We start from the raw sequence: 19,765 nt of genomic DNA, 5'->3' as shown, positions 1-19,765 counted from the left end.
AGAGGTAAAGCTGAGGCCAGGCAGTAGTTTTCACGGTCATCTAACTATTATTTAAGGACTGAGAACAATGTAAATGTGAGATCATAGTGCACAAGGGGAAGAGAAATGGGATTTATACTTTCAAAGCAGATGTCTCATCTACAAATGTCACAGTGAGCTGCTGTGGGCACTGGAAGCATGTTTGTTGTCCAGACTAGTGTGCTAACCTAAGTATATTGCTGGCCTTCCCAGAGTCTGGATTTTGACAGGAGTCATGGGCTCCTTGGCTCTCAGTCTGAGTGAACAATACTTTAACCTCACTTAGGGCTCACCTTCTATTAAATAAAGGGAAAATGGTGTCTTAATATTCACGAAAAGGTGAATATGCTATAAAATGCTTGTGCCTAGGAGTAATTCCCATTGAAAATTATGGTTATTGATACATTCTTTTTGTGCAGATGTAGCAGTTGGTGCATTTTTCTCTGATTCTGCTGTGGTGCTGAGGTGAGATGGCTGTGTTTCAGTACTTTTGAAGACTATACAATTTAACTCTATTTTTTTAGTGGAATTTATTAAAACTCAGTAGTTTAATTTAACCTCATTATATTCTTGATGTCTTCAATTTCAGTCATTAGGCTCTAGAAGGCTCTACAAGTGAAACATTTAAGTAAACACATTGAAAAAATGAGAATATAATTCTGTAACCTTTTGAAGTAAAAATAATTTGCATACAACTGAAACTATTGGAAAAATGCAGATAACTTTAAAATTATTATTCTAAAATACAAAAATAGATCATCAGGGATGATTAGTTTTTGCAGAAATTCTGTAAGCTGTATCTGGACATTATTTGTGTTACTCTTTTCTATTCTTAGAACAAAGCCAGTGATAATTGTTGAAGCTTCTTTAAGACATTCTAATTCAATAAATCGAACTAATTTAGACTGCATGGAAAATGAGCAGCCTGCCACCTGTATGAATTTGAAGATCTGCTTTGCCTATAGAGGACGAGAGGTACCTGGTTATATTGGTAAGCTACTGGAAAAATAATCCACTATATGTATTAATTTTACAAATAATGCTACTGGTATTTAATAGACCATTAATCTGACTTCAGTATACAATGAAAAGCTGAAAACATGGTTACTTTTCTATATCATGATTACCCTATAACATCAAGCCATTACACTTCTGTTCAGTTTGGAATAAGAGCACATCCCTGCTTGAACTGCTGGAGTTACTTGGAGAGACAGCAGCATTAAAAGGGTGATATTTAGATGTCCTCTAAATATCTTCTCAGGCATAGACCAAACCAGATGGGACTGCTGGAGGATGGCAATAGAGAGAAAACAATCCTTCCCAAACCAGCTCAAGCAGCTGATCATACCATTGTGGGGCATTTTGTGAAAGAGGACTCCCACCAAAATTACTGAAAAAAAAAAAATCTTGTATTGTGTTTTACATAATGCATATTTTGCTTTTGGCAAAAAACTGGTATTGCTGGAAGTGGTGTCTTTCAGAGGGAATATTCATGGTAAATTAATTTAACATAATTTACTGTATAAATTTGACTGTATTGCCTGAGTGCTTTTAGCCTACTTGTCATGTGCTATTTGTGAACTGCAAACAGCCCTTCAAGTACATGATATATAAAATTAAATTGGTCAACTCTTCTATGTGAGAACAGACAACCTTTGGGAGTATGTTACAGAGAACACATGCAGTGATGAACTGCAAAGTTATATGTCTTTTGATCTTTATCAGATCTTTTGAAACTCATATTAGCTTTGAGTCAGATTGGGTCACCCTCGCTGGACTTGTACATAAGACTTTTTAATTTAAAAAAAGTACTAGTAGGAATTGTAGGTAACCTAACCCTTGGCAAAAAATTAGAAGTAATAGATCTGTAATGCTCTGAAACTTGCTTGCAACTTGTTATCATAGCAATTCATGCTAACTTAAATAGAAAAAACTGTGAAATTAAACAATATTTGTCAGTGTTAGTTGACTTAAGTCTTTGTTGTTAGTTACTGTCAGCCCTGTAACTAACTGAAGCAGGTTTTCTCTAAATAGATTTTGGTAGAAAATATAAATACAACCTCATAAACTGTCCCTGATATAAATGCACGTATTAGGGAACAGCCATGAAGCAATATTCAGGGTACTAGAAGCTTTTCCTAGGATTTATGTCAGTGTTTTTAAGCAGAGCATTTTTAAATGGATGTTACAGAATGTACTTATGGAAGTGAGTCAGAAATTGTAATTTCTACCATAAACTCATTAAGATTGCAACACTTAAAGATTTATAACCATTATTTTCCCTGGGTTTTATTTTGTAGTGCTGCTTTATAATCTGAGTGTTGATGTGAACAGAAAAGAGGATACACAAGCAAGATTTTATTTTTCCTCCAATGGAACACATGATACAATCTCAGGAAAAGTAAAGATTTACAGCAATATTACTGTCTGCAAAGATCATCCAGCATTTATGAGGGTAATGTAGTTTCCAGTATCTATTGTGTTGTAAATGCTTTGTTCTCCTTTGAAAAGCAGACCTGCTACAAAAGAACTTATTCTGTTTACAACTGCATCACATCATTTTGGAAATAAAATATTTGTATTCAGAACTTCCACAGTTAATATATTTTAATTCTGGTGCTTTCTCTGAGGAAGTCAGTAGGTCTGCCATCTCTTACACTGATGAGAAGATGTATAATCATAATAATAACCACAGTGATTAAGATGGACCGTGAGCATTCTTGAAATTTTTTAATCATTTTTATGCATGATAGATCATATGTAGATTGAGGTTGGTTTGGAAACAACCATGAAGATGCAACATTCATATTCTGCTGAACATTTCTGGTGGAACTTTCTTATGTACTCCTTAATGCAGAATCTTAAAACTTGTAATTTTTATGATTTCTCATCTGTAACTATATTAAAGAACACATGTATGGTCTTGCTCCTGTTTTTATTGTGAGTAGATAAGGTAGACTCAGCTAAAAAGGAAAGAACCCATTCCTGATCCATAGGAAGTGAGATGAAGATGATTGCTAGAAAAGTTCAAGGTTTATAGTGTGGTGTGCTTTGTGAGTTTGCTGCAAGGAGCCAAAGGCTAGCAGGGTGTGAAGAAGAGCATTGCATGGGCTTGCTTGATTTTTTCCCTTCAAGGAGTGCAGCACTCACCCATAACCTGAAGGTGGAAATGGGGTAGGAAGAGCACTGGTGCATGACCTATCCCCTTGAAAGAGGAATAAGTGACTTGTCTTGAAAGTGGGATAAAACCTGTAATCAGGACATGGATACAATATTTTAAAGGTCATTCAATTAACAAGAAAAAGTTAATCATTTTTATTCTATCAGACATCTTAGAAGCTTGTCCTCCAAAACAAAAATTTAGGAAAAACTTGGAAGTGTTAAACCACAGCAAACAATAAAAATTAGTGGACACAAAGGAACCACATTTTATTAAACTCGCAAAAAATAGATTTCTCTATTGTCAGACCTTATATAGGAGGGAAGAGAGGGAGTATTTAGATGTAAAGGGAAATAAGGGCAATAAAATAATGGACTAGTTTGCCTAACATTTTCTTCAAAATCCTCAAGGTAGCAATTCTGTGACCTTTTGAAACAAACATTGATCAAGGTGAATGATGCAGTTGATCCTGCACAAAGAGTGGAAAATAAATTTTATTTTCTACAGCTACAAAAAAACCTGCAGGGAAATATTCTTTAATGTATTTTTCTTCTTCCTTAATTTCCCTTACTTTTTGTTTGTGACATGATTAGAAGCCAATTCTTCATCTTAAAGCTTCAGGGTAGAAAGGAAAGCTTATGTTACCTACTGGAAAATTTCCCAGATGCATCTCATCTGATAGTTGCACCTCAGTGAATGTTGCTTGCAGGAACAATGGCAAATTGCCACTTACTTTAGAAGAGTTTTGTAAACTAACAGAGATGTGATTGACAGCTGACCTTGCACAGATTGCTGTACCAGCATCAGCAGGTATTTGTGTAGGAGGAAGGAATTGATTTGCCTCATCACTTCCTATAGTCCATCATTAGGGATTTTTTTTTCTCCATAGAATTCAATTTTCTTTTCAATTCTTAATTAATAGCATTATAAGCATCTCCTTCCACCCACTGAGGTTTCTGTACTTGCATGAAGCTCCTAAAGTTAAGTAAGTGTGAATGTCTGTCAAGTACAGTCCTCGCAAGAGACAATATAAATTTTATGTATTTTGAGTAAAGGCTAATTAATAGCTAATTAGTATAATGGAAGTAATATAAAGCAGATGCAGAGAAGACCTTGTGGAAAATTATTACAAATTAGATAATATGTGATTTGGCCAACACAAGCTTGCAGATAAGAATTAAAATAGTGGCCATGTGGAAGGACAATCAGTGTCTGTCTAGCCCCTACACTTAGGGAATAATTTAATCAGGTTTGTTACTGTTGGTGCTTCAAGCTGTTCAGTTTTCACAAGTAGGTAGATGAAGGCCAGGGCTCTGATCTGAACATTCCTATGCAGGCAAGGCTTGATGTACAAAATAATCATTTATTGAGGAGTTCAATCTTTTTAATACAGAATGGGAAATAACGGGCAGAAAAATGAAATGCAGTCACGACTTGATTTAGTTGTACTGTGGGAGAACTGGTTTTGATTTCATATGTAAATACCCATGGGGTTTGTCTGGCCTCATTCCACTGGTTAACTTTCTTCCTTTTAGCTAACTTTGCCTATTTTTCTACCTGGGCAATGCAGCCTTTCATAGGTGTGTGAGGCAGGATTATTGACATAAGTAGGCTTGCTATTTAGTAAGATGTCCCCTCATAGAAGAATCATCCATTCTGAAATGGCTGATGCTGTCATTGAACATATTATGCCTTCATGCATTTCTGATTGCCTCCCTCAGCAGCAAAGATGTCTGGGAAAGTGTATTGGGCATATGGAATTATTTTACATGTGAAAAATAGGTTTTGCTGTTTTAGTGAGTTCTGGGCAACCTTGTAACTTTAAAACATAAGCATACTTGTTTTGTCTTATATGATTAACTCATTAGGTTTCCAATTTTCATAGAAAGATGTAAGGGATATCTTGACTCCTGTACATGTTGAAGCGAGTTATCGTCTGGGGCATCATATTCTACAGAAAAGAAATGTTCAAGAATTTTCACCACTTCAGCCTGTTCTTCAGCGCAGGAAAGAAAAGGATGTTATAAAAAGCAAGGTTAGTGTATGAGTTCTCATTTTTTTTCCAGTGCAGTGAGTAAATATTCATGTTTTAATCTCCAGTTAAAAAAAGCTTCACTGACTCAGAGCATGCAAAAGAATGCATTTTCCAGACCTACACCTAGGGATTGAGTCTTGATATTAATTAATAAACCAGAATGCTAAAAAAGCCTCATTTTTGGGTAAAAAAATATTTGCAGAACTTGTATACAATTTATATTATGACTTAAAAATAAAGAAGGTGTGTGCAGAGAACTTGCCAGCATAAATAATACTATATATCTCAGAACCCATATATGAAATTCACTCTTTGAAATATCTATTCAACTACACAGTCTGAGTCACTTTCCAGTATAAAATTGTACTCTAAAATTATTTCTGTGTTAAATACACAATATCGTGTTGGTATTAATCTTGAAGTGTTGATGTTGCTGAAATATTAGTTCTGTAAAGATACTGCAGGTTTTCAAATACAGAATTTGTGAGGGGAAAGAAAGAGTATATTCTTTATAGTTTAGTAATTATGAAATTAACCTTTTTTCCCAAAAAAATCCCAACTCATTAAGAGACTTTGACTTCAGTGAAAGTCAGAATGTGCTGAATTTTTAACTTTTCACAATGGTAAGCTCCCCAGAAAAGTGGTCAGAGCGCCAAGCCTGAGTTGCAGAAGTGTTTGGACAATGCTCTCAGGCACAGGCTGTGACTCTTGGGGATGTCCTGTGCAGGGCCAGGAGTTGGACTCAGTGATCCTGATGGGTCCCTTCCAACTCAGCTTTCTCTGTCACTTGTGTAACTGAGATGCAGTTGGTCATCAGAACTCCCAAGATATGTAAGAGCTTCTTTTAAATGGCATGCTTTGACTTCTCATTTTCATTCTAAGTTTTGTTTTAGAAACCTCAGAGTTATAGAAAAAGAAAGAGGGTGATGTTGAATACAGTGACAGAAATGTGCTCTATAACATACTGATGACCAAGGCACAAACACCTGCAACTCATGGTGTCTCTGCTCTCATCAAACATTTCTAACAGTAGGATAGGTTAAGGGTTGTGTAATTAAACTCTTGCAAAAATTAATGTGCTGTATTACAGGAGAGACTGCACAGACATCAGTTCTGGATCTTCTAAAACATTCTGCCCTCCTTGTGTACTGCTGTAAAAATTGTCTGAACATACACCCACAGGTTTCACTGTGACAGACTGAGTCTGGAAAGCCTCTTCACTCTTACTCTGGATGCACAGAATGTGTTTGGAAAATGGGAAATCATAGCCTGATTCAATTGTATGTTAGCAGTAAGAGCTATTAGACACTTCCTGGTGCTCAGTTACTAGGTGATGGGTTTCTTTCTCTGGAAGTACTCTTACTCACTATTGGAAGCATATGACACTGAAGTTCCTTTTTCTTTTTTTCTTTTTTTTTTTTTTTTTTTTTTTTTTTTTTTTTTAATTTGGCTTTTACAGTTTATTTTTGCAAGATTTTGCTCCCAAGAAAATTGTTCAGCTGACCTGAGAGTTTCTGGAAAAGTTGTTTTTCCAAAGTAAGTATAATGTAGCTTTCTTTTTTTTTTTTGTACAAGATTTAGTAAGATTTTATTTAAATTATTCCTTTATCTTTTGTATATACTTAACAGTAATTTGCAAATTCTCAGGACTCCCTAAAAAAAACCCAAAAAAACAGAAGTAAAGCTTCTTAATTGAAGACTATTTATAAATCATAAATCTTCCAGGAAATATAACAGAAATCTATATGACTGAAGAACTCTTATTGCATAATTAGAAGATTTTACAGCTCATAAAATACATCTTAAAAAAAATTGTGTTCTAAACTTTATATATGACTGGGCTAAGATGCACGCTCACGATGCACACTCAATATGCAGACATCATAACTAAAATTGAAAAATTGACAAGGTATTGGTTATTTCTGCTGCTCTTTCTGGATATAGTGTATTTGTACTGTATGAAGTCTCAATCAGCTGTATAAAACTGAAGATACAATATTCTTATATAAAAGAGACAATTGTTTTAAGTTGTATTTTATCATCACAACCTTTACTGACTATTATATTTCAAAGTAAGAAATACAGGTGAGCAAAAAGAGGAATTGTACCTGTTGTGAATCTCAGATATTTAGCTATTTTACATGTAACTTGGATTTTCTTATGTCATTCATCACTTTTAAAGTTGATTCTACTTAAATCAAAATACTAGGCTGAACAACCTAAAATGGCATCAAAAGATGCTGACAGTCACCTAATGCAGATTAATCCCACCTGTGTGATCCTGAGCACAAACTTTGTCATCTTCATGGATTTCAGAGGAAGATGAGTATCTTTCTGCCCATTTTAACATGTGGCCTGTAGCATGAGTCTTAAGCCCTTTCATTTTCTTGGGCTGGATGGTCATTTTATTTAAACACTCATGAAAAGAATGGTTGTGCAGCATTTGCATTTGTGACATTAGAAATGCAGTTTTGTAAGCGCTTCCACGCTCTAAGAAAGAAGAACAGATTACAACATATCTGCTTGACATTAGGCACCAGTAGCAGATTTGCAGTGTAAATAAATAGTCTAAATATCTTGATAAAGTGTGAAGTATCACCTTAAATTACCTTGTGCCCCTTGAATCTCGATTAAAAACTAGTTAGCTGTGAAGCGATAATTTATTTTGTCTTGACAGAATGCATTCATTATCCTTGAGGAGCAAAGCAAACACCTTTGGCTTTAAAAGAATGAAATCAAATAGGGATGGCAATGTAATGCTTTATTTACTGAGTAACAAGTCTTCATGTGTACACTATCATGTTTTGTTTAAATTGCTTAGATTTTGGCCTGCTCTGTAAGTTTCTAGTCTGTATCATGCATTTTTTAATGAAGAATGAAATATGATTACCAGGGAAAAGCTCTAGTTCAGCTTTGTTGTAGTCCCAGATGTGCACCTGGTGCTTTTGTGTACTTGTGTGTTAAGCTGGGAGGCATCTTTGTGACAGCATATTGTTAATGAGCTTGGCTTTAACGTGGGTAAGAGGAGTGAGTGGTGGGTATATAAGTGCTAAAACAACGTTCCAATTTAACCTAAACTTGACAAGCTACCAAAATGTTAACATTGTGTTTTTCTTTAATTTGCTTTTGTCTTGGAACCTATCTGCTTATGCAGTGCTTTTGCCTTCTGTTGCTTTTATAAGTGCCAGCTTCTTTCCCAAAGGTGTTCAGTGACTAATGCTTTGGTTTCAAGCCAGAATATCTGATAAATGTCTATTTCTAGGCACCCTTTCTACAAGTCTTAATTAAACTTTAATGTCAAGCTGAAGTTTACTTTGAGCCCCCGACAGGGTGTCTGTACTTGTAACATGATTATAGAACATTGCATAGATGAGAAGAGAGCCATGCTCACTGTGCCCCTCTTCATACTGAGTCCCACATCTTGAGTGCAGGGAGTGAATGCTGAAATCATGTCTGAAAGTACTGCAGCAGTGATACCTTGCTGTTCTGCCTGTAAAGGAGAGGACTGCTCTTGTAAAGGCCAGGAGCACGACTGGACTGATGACAATTTCCTTTCTCTCTCATTAACCACTTCAGGCTTTAAGGGGTGACCATCACATAAACTGGTCTCATGCCTTAGTTACAGAATTGAGTAAAACCTTCCCTTACCTCTCCAGCTGGGCTTTGTCAGAACCAGCTGAAACTACCTAAAAGAGTAGGTTGGCCTACAGGCAAATTCTAAAATTACTTTCCATTTACCTTTTAATTATTTTTACAGGCCTTATGATAAGAAAACGTACCTTGGTGTTGGAAGTGTGAAGACTTTATTGTTGAACATTTCTCTGCTTAATGTTGGAGATGATGCATATGAAACTATCCTCCATGTTCAGATCCCTAAAGGTCTTTATTACAGTCGAGTTTTAGAATTGGTAAGGAAAAAATATCTCAAACAGCAATCCTTTGATATTTTTCTTTTCCAGCCTGGTGTTTTTCAAATTATGTTTATGAATTGTTCAGTTTCTTTAGATACTGAACCTATGCCCCTTCATCAAAAGCTGCCAAAACATCAATTTTTAAATTCTTAGACTTCTAGCTACCTAAATCAAGTGCAATTTAATCAATACAGATGACTTACATAATTTCAGTAACATCTAAAATAAATAATAAAAAAAAGTTTTAAAATATTTTCAGGATGTTATGGCTGTTTTTTGGCTGATTTTCATGTTTTCAGTGATCACAAAGATCTCATTGAATCTTTCCCAAATACACAGGCTTATAAAAAGTTATAAATCTAATTGTGTTCTCTTTCTGCCTTTTAAAAATAACTGTTCTCCATGTGGTATCCCCCAGATCCACCTTTGTGAGTTGGCTTTTAACCTGGGTGGGTCTGGGTTTGGTGCATGTGCCTTAGCTTCAGTAAAAGCAAGAAGCAGATGAAGTAACTGATACAATAATCAATATAATCTGTTATGTTAAAGTGGTCATGGGTGTCCTGGATATTGGCATCAGTAAAATAACACCTGGTTCAGGAAAATATAAAGCACCCAATGTTAGTGTGTGCATGTAATTTGAAGTGTCTGAAAACAACCACCTTTTTATTGTAATCATTAGTAACTTGTCCTTTATTTTAGGAAGAAAAACAGATACATTGTGCAGTATTAGATAAAGAAATCAATGCAGTGACACTTGAGTGCAATGTTGGCTATTTATATGTGGATCACAACTCAAAGGTAAGCTGTAAATGGAGTTCCTAGCTTTAGAAACACCCTAAATATTGAGGGTTATGAGGATTTTCATGGGGAGGGAAAAATCTCTGAATCTCATCTTCTTTCACAACTATCATCTCTTTTCATGTTAGTGTCTGTATCTCTCCTGCTACTTTTAAATGAATTGCTTAAACACTCCCTGGAATAATTCATTAAGGGACAACAGTATTTGTATTGTGCATTGACTGATTGTGCTTGGCTTCTGGACAAGTGGGCTGACTAATGCCATGGACATATGTGTTAGGTCAATAGAAAGGGACTAGAAGACACAAAAAGCAAGTATTTCCTTAGTTCTGAATTTTTTAGGCAGGGAATTCTTAATAAGCTTAATAAAAATATTTGCATTGAAACTGTGTCATGGTACACTATCATTTAATAGAAGGAAAATTTTATTTGTTCTACAGCTGGATTATAGTTTCTTCTTGGATGCAAGCTCGTTAACCAGAGCAGAAGAGGACCTCAACATCATCATTAATGCTACCTGGTAAAGTCTAATAAAAATTGCTCAGTGGAAAATACTACTAGCTTTGGAAAACAGATAACTGGAAAGGCTTAGCAAAGCAGGATTGCAGGGAAGTAAATTGGCAGCAAATCAAATAGAGGAAGAGAAATGACCAATAACAAAACAGGTGATAGATATTTAAATAATAAGTAGGTTTCTACCTGTAAAAAATGTGGAGGGCATTAATGCTTGACATGTTGTTATCAATTAAGTATTTTTATTTTAATAAGCTGAAAGGTCTGCTTAATATTTTTTACAGAGATAGTGTATAGCTTATGATGGTGCCTTCAATACAGATTTTTCTCTCTTTGCATTTTTGTAGTAAAAATGAAGATGGGAACATGTTGCTGGATAACACGCTGACTTTACCTATACCTCTGAAATATGAGATTGAGTTAAATACTCATGGGTGAGTCACCTGTTGGTATTACCTGCACATCCACAGAACTGTTGTCTTGTTACTGTTCTAAATTCATTAAGTTTTTAGGCAGAAGTATGACATAGCTAAAAAATCCTGGGACTGAGTTAGCACAGCTGTCCTGGGCTCTGACTTAGACACTTGTAAGAGTTTTTTTCCACTATGAGATGAGACCATTGGTATCTGTGGTGCTTCAAAATTGTCTGTGAACAGACTAACATGTTTTAAAAAGTGGACTATCTTTTTCAGAAAGATATGTTAATGAGAGCATAGCAGATCCTCAGATTCCTTGCTTAACATGAACCACAATCTGGGTTTGTTGTGGGGCATTCATGGAGCATAGCTTTGGTGAGGATTTATGACTTCTTATGATTCATCTGCCTTTTTCAGAGGAAAGAGTACAAATGTAGAGGGTTTCTGGTCCAAAGGCAGATGATTTCTACTCTGTGTTCCTAGATCTACTTAAAAGCAAACTTGGGTGTTTTCTTACAACCAGTCTTACTGGAGGTAGTATGAAGCAGAAAGTTATGCTAATGATACATAGGAATTCTGTTTATTAACAATTTCTACACCATTGCAGGTTTGTGTCACCAACCTCATTTGTTTATGGAGCAGAAGAGAAAGAGTCAGCAGTGACATGTATGAAGGAAAATATCAACTTCACTTTCCATGTAAGAGTTTTCCTTTGTAAACCCTGTCATCCTTGTTTTGAAGGGTAATGTATCTAATGATAGGCTAGACAGTCGGCAAGCAAAGTTTTAAGAAGAGTACAAGGGCACCATGAGTAATTTTTGTGCATTAGTGATGGGGAGTTGCTGTTAATCCCTCCTAGAAAACATTTTTTGGCCTGGCAAATCTTCCACTGAGTGATCAGAGAAAAATTCCCTAACACAAGTAGGATTGAAAATGGTAGAGCAGTTCTGACTTGCCGCTTCTTTCTTTCAGAAACACTTCAAAAGGAATTATGGTAAGAAAAAGGAGTTAGGAGTTTCTTGTCAGAGTACCTATAGCATCAGATTTGTCTGCAGTGGATTAAAAGCAGGAGTTTGGATATAATCTCTCCTAGTTCCTTTTGCACACTGTCCTGGCAGGCAGCCTGCATGACCTCAGGTACTCATCACAGATTAGCACTGCTTACTCATCAGCTTTGGAGGAGGGAAGGGCTCAGGAAGCCCACAGGATGAATGAACAAGATGTTAACACTCCTAGCACAATCACTGTGGTGACAGCATACAGAGCAGCTGCTACCCCATTCTGTGCAGTTTTATGTATTTATCTATGTGCAGTTTTGTTCCCTGAATAGCTACCCTTGAAGTTTCAACTGTTGAACTCTTCACCTCTTCCCCACAAGGTTATCAGTGCAGGACCAAGCATGTCTCCAAATACCAGCTTGGAAATAATGATACCGAATGCTTTTCCACCCAGCGACTCCAAATTATTCAACCTGTTGGATATCAAGGTAAGCAAAGACTACTTAATGTATTAGCAGCTGAATTCTGTGAAAAAGAGAAGCAGAACAAAGTCAGCTCGGTCCTCAGTCTCTGTTTGATTTGCTAGCCATGGTGAAGCAGAGTGAACTAGAACAGGATCATCTTCAGCCCCACGTGTTTTATTCCGGAAATAAAATTTACATTTTTAATAATGATGTTATATTTATTTTCAGACAACAGCTGGACACTGCTCCTATAACCAATATCCCAGGAACTGTACTGCAGCAGAAAAAAATGGAAACATATTAAAGGACGTCATCACTTTCTTTTCAAAGCCTACTAAGAGGCACATGGTAAGGTCTGTCTTTTGGCATCAGTGAGAAATGACTGTATGAATAAGCCTTAAGAAAAGAGTGTATCTTACATAATGAAGTCACAGAGCCATCCTCCAAGGATGTGTGGAGGGACCTGTGATAAGTTCAGGATAGTCATAAGTGGCTTTAGTGAAAGGGGTGAGAACTGAACTGAGAAAGTTAATTAATGACACATTGCTGAAGTCAGGGTGGATGACAGACACCTACAAAAAACTGCCAGAGGGATATGGAACTGAATGAGTGGGCAAGCAGAACGGTAGAGGAAATTCAGTAACAAACAGAAAATGATGCATCAGGGAAAAACAGGCTTTATTTTAATTACATGAAGTATGCAGATCAAATATTCTTTGTCTTTTCCTCATCAAAACACTGCCATCAAACATAACTAACAGGAGCTGGATTAAAAAAAAACCCCAAATGTTAAAAATCACTGAATTCCAAGGAAGACTATACAAGTTAATGGAAAGCAAGAATTACAAAATATTTGGAAATCATATTTGGCTGGGAAGCTATTAAAAATATTTGGGAGGCTGGGAGAGTGCCATACATGTGTGGCCTGTTCCAGCTCATCCCTCTGTTCCTGCTCACAGATCCTGCTGCAAATCAGACACTCCACTACACAGTCCAAACCACAACTGCTATTTTAGCATTGCATTGCTGAGCCTTTGTCCTCATAGAAATCTGCTTCCTGCACCTTGTCTTTGATAAAGTACAACATTATTTAATCTGTCATCTTAAAAAATAACAAAAGCAAACAAAAAACCCTACCTATTTTTAAAACTGTTAATTTGGGGGTTTTAAGTAAGCACATTACAGGAAATACCATCCAATGATTGAGATACAGCCACAGATGCTGTTGGACACTAGAATGTCCAATCAGTATTCAGCATGGTAGCCTTGGATAAAGAATAATGTTAAAGATACAATAAACATAATCATAGACAGCCTTGTGTTTTTGTCTTCTCCAAAACTGTGTGAAGTGGTGCTAGTTGTCTGTGTACAAATGTAGGGATCAACCAATTACACTGTTTGCACTTGATAGCAAAGAGTTATTGTAATTCATCGTTATTTATAAAAGCTATTTTGAAATAACAGTGTAAACATAAACCCTAAATTTATAAACAAATTATGATACTTGTTCTTTTTCAGTCTTAAAATAACTAACTTTTTAATAAAAATAACATGTTTTGTATAACAATTAGGTTGGTCTCTTGTTAGTGTACCTTTAGCACCTATGGAATGACAGTGATGTATGACAACCTCAAGTTATACTCTGAGTTTTCAAGAATAAACATGAATCCTTTTTAGTCAGTTCCTATTGTCTTTAATGCTAAGATTATATAGTTGATAAAGTTAAGTTTTAATCTTTCTCTCCCTTGTACAGTACTGCATGAAAAATGACAGCCTTTGCTTACAAATACATTGCAAGCTGGGAAACATGGAAAGTGGAAAAGAAGCAACTGTTCACTTGCATCTGGAGGCTACTCCTTTACTTTTACAAATGGTAACACATGAATTTTTCATACTTGAGGGGAATATTTCAAGGCATATTTGCAGTATTCCCTGCATATAAACTCAAGGTATTAGTATTTGTTTTCTAACAGTGAAATATGATTCAAACATGATTAAATCTAAATCTTCTAGGTTTTAACCTATTTTATGTTGCCAGTGCTAAGGCTCAAGGTGATGTATGAAAAACAAAAATATGTATTTTAGTTTGTCACTTTATTGTATGTATTGCTTTGCCTATTCTGGCTGGGTTATGTAGGATGGGGGTTTAATTTCAACTCATGATTGTATTTTTCTAAGAAATCAGCATAGATGTGGACTTAAGTAAAATCCAACCTGGCTTCATTCCAGCTTCTGGTACTAATTTGTTTTGTGCTCAGAAAAAGGCACCATTGTGTGTTCGTGTGAAATTCTGGTTATGTCAGCAGCTGTGTTATCACTTTTTGCTGGGCAGGAATCGGTGTGTTCAAGTAATTTTTTAAAAGATAGAATTATTTTTTTTTCAGGATGATGCATCAGTATTGAAGTTTGAAGTAAGAGCAACGGCCTGGCCAGAAAAAAGTGCAAAAGTTATTGAACTACATAAGGACAAGCAAGTTGCATATGTAAGAATTGTCTTATGAATTCTCTTATGAACGTGTTAAAGTAGAAGAAGTAACAGCAGTAGAAAAAGTAACAGCAATTAATATTGCACAATTCTGTACATAATTATACACCAGCAATGAATATAGTGTTAATTACTCTTAAAATTAATTGATTTTCCCAGATTTTTTTTAGTATCTATTAAGGAAAAAAAAAACAACAGTTAGCACTAAGCTTCTTATCTGTTTTTCAGGTCTATTTGGAAGGAGTGCACCACCAAAAGCCAAAATCCCATGTTACTGCACTGATCATTTCCCTCGGCTTAATAGTTGGTGTTACCTTGCTATTGGTTCTTTCATTTATATTATGGAAGGTAGGTTTTTAGTTTTCCTTAGCTGCTTCAAGTCAGGAATTCACACTGTTGAAGGACTTTTGGATCTGGGTTAAAGAATAAATAACATTTTATTATGATCTGTCCTTTCTAAAGAAAGATAATTCCTCCTGTAACTTGGGGGTCTTTAAAAGTATTTCTGCATTTTTTCATTTCATTCCTCTTCTGCGTGTTCAACATTTTCTGTTGCTCAACACCACAAATCCCTTTACATACAATGTTTTATATGGCATCTCATGTTTGCAAAGGATTTGTGTATTTTAATGATATCAAATGGATCATTTTTGTCTAATGGTTCTCCACATTTAATATCACTTGACACATGATGACTGATAGTTTAAAACAAGGTTTCATACCAGTAGAAAATGTTTAAGATTTCAAACTGCAACATAAATAGTAATACAATTCTGTGTCTAATTAAAAGAGAAAACTAATAAGGATGCAGACCCTCTGACAAATGATTAAGAGATTGTTAACTTCTTTATCTACATGGAGACTTTCTCTATCCATCATTTTTACATGGACATGTAGAAATGAAACAAATTAACCAGAACATTTTAGTACCATATTTTTTAAAATACTGGATTCTGTGGACTGTTGAGGTTCACAAGCCCAAGTCTTTACTCCATATAGGAGAGCATTAATCTCCCATAAATTAAAAGAAGAAAAAGCAAACCTACTTTTTTGATTGATGAGTAAAGCTTGATTACTTGGTATGACAAAGCACTGGCAAATACTATAGTTCATAAATGCCATACATAGGCATTTTTATTTTAATTAATCTTTTATGGTTTAGATTTGATGACAAAGATTTGCTGACAACAGATTCCAAATTATGTATTTCAGATTGGCTTCTTCAAAAGGAAATACAAACCAGTCCCTCAAGACACGAACAGAAGAGACAGCTGGAGTTTTAAAAGTGGGAACAAAAATGACTAAGATGGCAAATAAACATTTGATTTTAAAATGAAGAAATTAAAATTCAGATTAATTCACAGGAGAAACATCAGCAACAAGAAACCTAAGCCTTGAGCTGACTTGCTCTTACAAAACTTGTTTTATTTCCTTGAACTGTGTGGAGGATACACCTTACAGTACTGTTCTAATATGAAAATGGTAAACCAGTTTGTTCTGAAGTCTCCCAGTAATATTTGAAATGCCATATATATATATATGTGTGTGTATATATATATATATATCTGGTTTCAAACAGACAGAAGAACACTAAAGATAAAGAGAAGAATTACTTACCAAAAAGAAGTATTTGTAGAAAGCAATCATTTTGGCCAATCCTGGAAAGTAAGATCTCAAACACATTACCATGAGTTATTCTGTTATTTTTAAAGTTTCAGTAATATTTTGATCAGGCATTCAAGAAGAAATGCTCTCTCATCTTTGTCTGGCATGTTACCAAGGATAAATTAGCTCTTACCCCCTAGGACTGTAAGCAGGACACACGGACTCAGAAAACGGCTCTCAGAAGCTCTGGGTTTCTGCAGGGAACCTTGTAAGCTTTGGCTTCACAGGCACAGCCACATCACTGAAGGTACTTAGACACCCAGGAAAGCCAGAACCAGGAAGGCCAAAGGTGAATTCAGAGCAGGGAATTGTGTGGGGTAGCCTGGAGATGCAGCTGTAGAAAGATTAAAGTATTGGAGATTATAATTTGTAGTCATCTATAACATGGTACTTGCAAGCATGATAGAATTACTTGTTTCATCCTTCCCTCAGACAGTGCTGCCATAAGGTTTTGGACTTCTCCAATGAATTATTTCTATGTGGGTTTTTTAAAGCAAGTATTTATTTTTATTTATTTGAAGATTTTTCTATAGTACTTATTGTAGGATTTAGTGCTGGCATTCTTCCAGAACCTGGAAAAAAAAGACAGGCTTCAGCTGACAAAACAGAGAGACACATATACCCAAAAGACTCCAACTGCCAACCATAATGGGCCAAATTTTATCTTTAGATTAAGTACTTTAGAAAGTACTTAAGAAGGAAGCCACTTGGACAGCCAGCTTGGGCTCTTGGAAGGTGTCAGATAAATACCATGCAAACAGGCACCCTCAGCAGCCACTCGGCAGAAGGGCAAAGACAGAACAGAAAATGGATCAAACCACCGCTCTGCTACTCCAGGAAGTTTCTTCAGCTAGCTAAGTTTGCACTGCCACCTAGCTTTGGTGAATCAGCACAAGCCACAAGGGAAACAAACCTTCCTTTGCTCCCCAGAACAGCCAGACAACGTTCAGCTCCTTCAGTAACAGAATTTATTGCAGCAGCAGGACAGAGCTCGGCCGTGAGGCCGGGCCTTGAGTGTCTTTCTGAACTGCACCAAGAATGGAATGTCACCTCCATAAATGCTTCAGAGCTGCACCATCCATCCTATGGGAACTAGCCTGAAACTCAAACCCACAGCAAGTGCCTTCAGCAAGCACTTCTGCTACTAGAGTGCTTGGTGCCATAAAAGCCATGTTACCCACAGATTCCAATGGTATTTGGGACCATTTTGTATCTTCCTTTCACTTCATTTGATGCCAAAGATGTGGATCACTCCAGAGTATGTTTTCCTCTAATATCTACAGTGCAAGGACAAATGAATGTGCATATATTTTTTTAAAAAGTCAAAATAAAGTATGTCAAGAATTAATACTTTCTTGCAAATATGTGTGAAAACCAAGAAATGCTTACCTTCCAAATGGCTTTAGTGAATTTTTGCACTTTAACCAAAAACACCTTTCAACAGAAACTAGCTTGACATCACAGCATACTGTGAAAAATATACCTCAAATACTGGAAGAAGCATTCATATTCTTTTGAATACAAACAATGCAAGGAAGTGAAACAAAAGCATTTTATTTATCTTTTGAAATAGTTTACATAAGTCAGTACATGTGATAATGATGCCTTGAAAATTGTATACTTTCTATTCAAATTTGATTGTTAACATGTATATGTTGGCTGCCTTTTCTTAGGATACGAAGCAAACTTATGAAGCTTTTATAAACCAGGTTGACAAAAAATGAATGTACAATGTCCTGATGGGGGCAAGATATAAACTATTACTCAAGTGCATTTTATTTAAAAAAAACCCCAAACAAACAGATGAATGCCGTTTGTTCTGCAAATTCAATTCTTTTGTTAAATTTCATTTAATAAATAAGTTAAATCTACTAAATGTTGCTGGAATGCCTTTTTAAACAACTTAAAGAAGCTTAGTTTGAATTGCCTTAGCTTGTTGAAAATACTTGATGGGATAGAGTATGAATTTTAAGTGGAGACTGCTGCCTGTGACTTGGACAACAGGCAACAGCTTGGGTTTAGGAGCCAAATCCTCATCTGCAGTACTTTAGGTGCAGTGCTCAGTCCTGTGTATTTATCAGAGATAAGAATTTTTACATCTATTTAAAATCATAGTAGCTATAGATCTCTTGTAAAGGCTTAAGCCCTTGATTTAGCAACATCATACCAAAACTGGATTTCACATTTCATTCGACTGCTTCCTGAAGAAAGCACCTAAACCAACTCACTCTTGCCCTGACACAATGCAGTTTTCATTTGTGCACTGCCTTCTGAACCACTCCTGAAGCAGTGACCACGAAAAGATTTGTTATCCATGGTCCTGCAAATGGCACAATATGGTCTGCTACAATTCATCTCAAAGGAAACCAGTTCCCAGAAAAAATATAGTCTTCGTTTGCTGTCCTCTGAAATAATTGTCTTCAATATTAAGTAAAATACCAAAAAAACAAACACTCAAAAATTATGTTTATACCCAACAAGGAAATTATAAAAATTGAAGTCAACTCTTAAGTTATTTATCACAACTTTAGTCTTAGCAACAACAAAAACTATGATGAGTAACATTTCAATTCTAAGACAGAGAAAATATTAATTTTATACAAAGAACAGTTTTTAAAATACATTTTAACAAAGAAAAGCCATACAGGATCTCAACATATTCTTTTATATTATTTGACTAGAAACATTTTGAGAGAAAAAATATTAAGGCAACATTAAAAAATCATTAGTAGGAATAGAAGTACTTGATTAAAAAATAAATGCATACATTTTTATTTTTACATTTTAATTTTTTTTATTCTTCAGCTAGAGCTGGTGAGTAGAGGTATGGTTCTTCCCTGTGCTGAACTGAGTTACCTGACAATACGGATAGCAGCAGCAGACTTAGAAGTATCTCAGTCTAAAAAAATCTAAACTAATGAAAACAAAATTTTTCACTTCTCAAACCCCAAATTTTAAGAGACCAATACAAACAATTTTCAATTCTTCTTTTTACGCCTAACACCTGCAGTACAGTTAAATAGAGCCTGATAAAAATATATAATTTAATAGCAATTTAAACCTAGAATTAGGACAAACCTTAACCCTTACCAATTAAGCTTCTGCTACAAATGACATCAGGACAAGTCCAGACCCTGGAAAGCTGTGCATAGGGGTGAGAACAGGATTCTTTGTTACAGAATTTCCAGTGTGTCCCTTCTATATGCAGTTGCATGTCACTTGGGAGCTCTCCAGATCATCAGTGTTCACTCCATAGAGATCAATAAGTTGAGGATGCACCCTGTGGAGCAAGAAAGTCAAAC

General features: G+C 35.6%; 2 protein-coding genes across 3 annotated transcripts in view; one reads left to right on the top strand and one right to left on the bottom strand.

Annotated features, from left to right (window-relative positions):
• The window catches only part of ITGA4 (integrin subunit alpha 4), a 34,091-nt gene extending 15,757 nt beyond the window's left edge, over positions 1-18,334 (top strand). Inside the window, exons 13-28 of the mRNA XM_064434279.1 lie at positions 438-483; positions 855-1,009; positions 2,319-2,473; positions 5,064-5,213; positions 6,673-6,749; positions 8,971-9,121; positions 9,824-9,922; positions 10,363-10,442; positions 10,783-10,869; positions 11,459-11,549; positions 12,230-12,337; positions 12,542-12,661; positions 14,067-14,186; positions 14,698-14,796; positions 15,027-15,146; positions 16,011-18,334. Coding sequence (XP_064290349.1) covers positions 438-483; positions 855-1,009; positions 2,319-2,473; positions 5,064-5,213; positions 6,673-6,749; positions 8,971-9,121; positions 9,824-9,922; positions 10,363-10,442; positions 10,783-10,869; positions 11,459-11,549; positions 12,230-12,337; positions 12,542-12,661; positions 14,067-14,186; positions 14,698-14,796; positions 15,027-15,146; positions 16,011-16,103 — 1,751 coding nt within the window. The 3' untranslated portion in view covers positions 16,104-18,334. The remainder of the gene's footprint in view (positions 1-437; positions 484-854; positions 1,010-2,318; positions 2,474-5,063; positions 5,214-6,672; positions 6,750-8,970; positions 9,122-9,823; positions 9,923-10,362; positions 10,443-10,782; positions 10,870-11,458; positions 11,550-12,229; positions 12,338-12,541; positions 12,662-14,066; positions 14,187-14,697; positions 14,797-15,026; positions 15,147-16,010) is intronic.
• CERKL (ceramide kinase like) overlaps positions 16,663-19,765 on the bottom strand; it is a 52,677-nt gene continuing 49,574 nt past the window's right edge. The window contains exons 13-14 of one of the 2 annotated variants that reach the window (XR_010369173.1): positions 19,554-19,743; positions 16,663-16,797 (exon numbers count right to left, since the gene is read on the bottom strand). Coding sequence is in view for 1 of the 2 variants with exons in the window: in XM_064434280.1 (XP_064290350.1) it covers positions 19,662-19,743 (82 nt within the window). In the remaining variant the exon portion in view is untranslated. Of the gene's footprint in view, positions 16,798-18,001; positions 19,744-19,765 lie in introns of those variants that run through there. The other variant, XM_064434280.1, reaches the window with a different exon arrangement.

Source organism: Passer domesticus, chromosome 10 (assembly GCF_036417665.1).
Source record: "Passer domesticus isolate bPasDom1 chromosome 10, bPasDom1.hap1, whole genome shotgun sequence".
In the NCBI taxonomy this organism is placed as follows: Eukaryota; Metazoa; Chordata; class Aves; order Passeriformes; family Passeridae; genus Passer; species Passer domesticus.
Note: the sequence above shows the minus strand (reverse complement) of the source record. Positions and strands in the feature narration are given on the sequence as shown.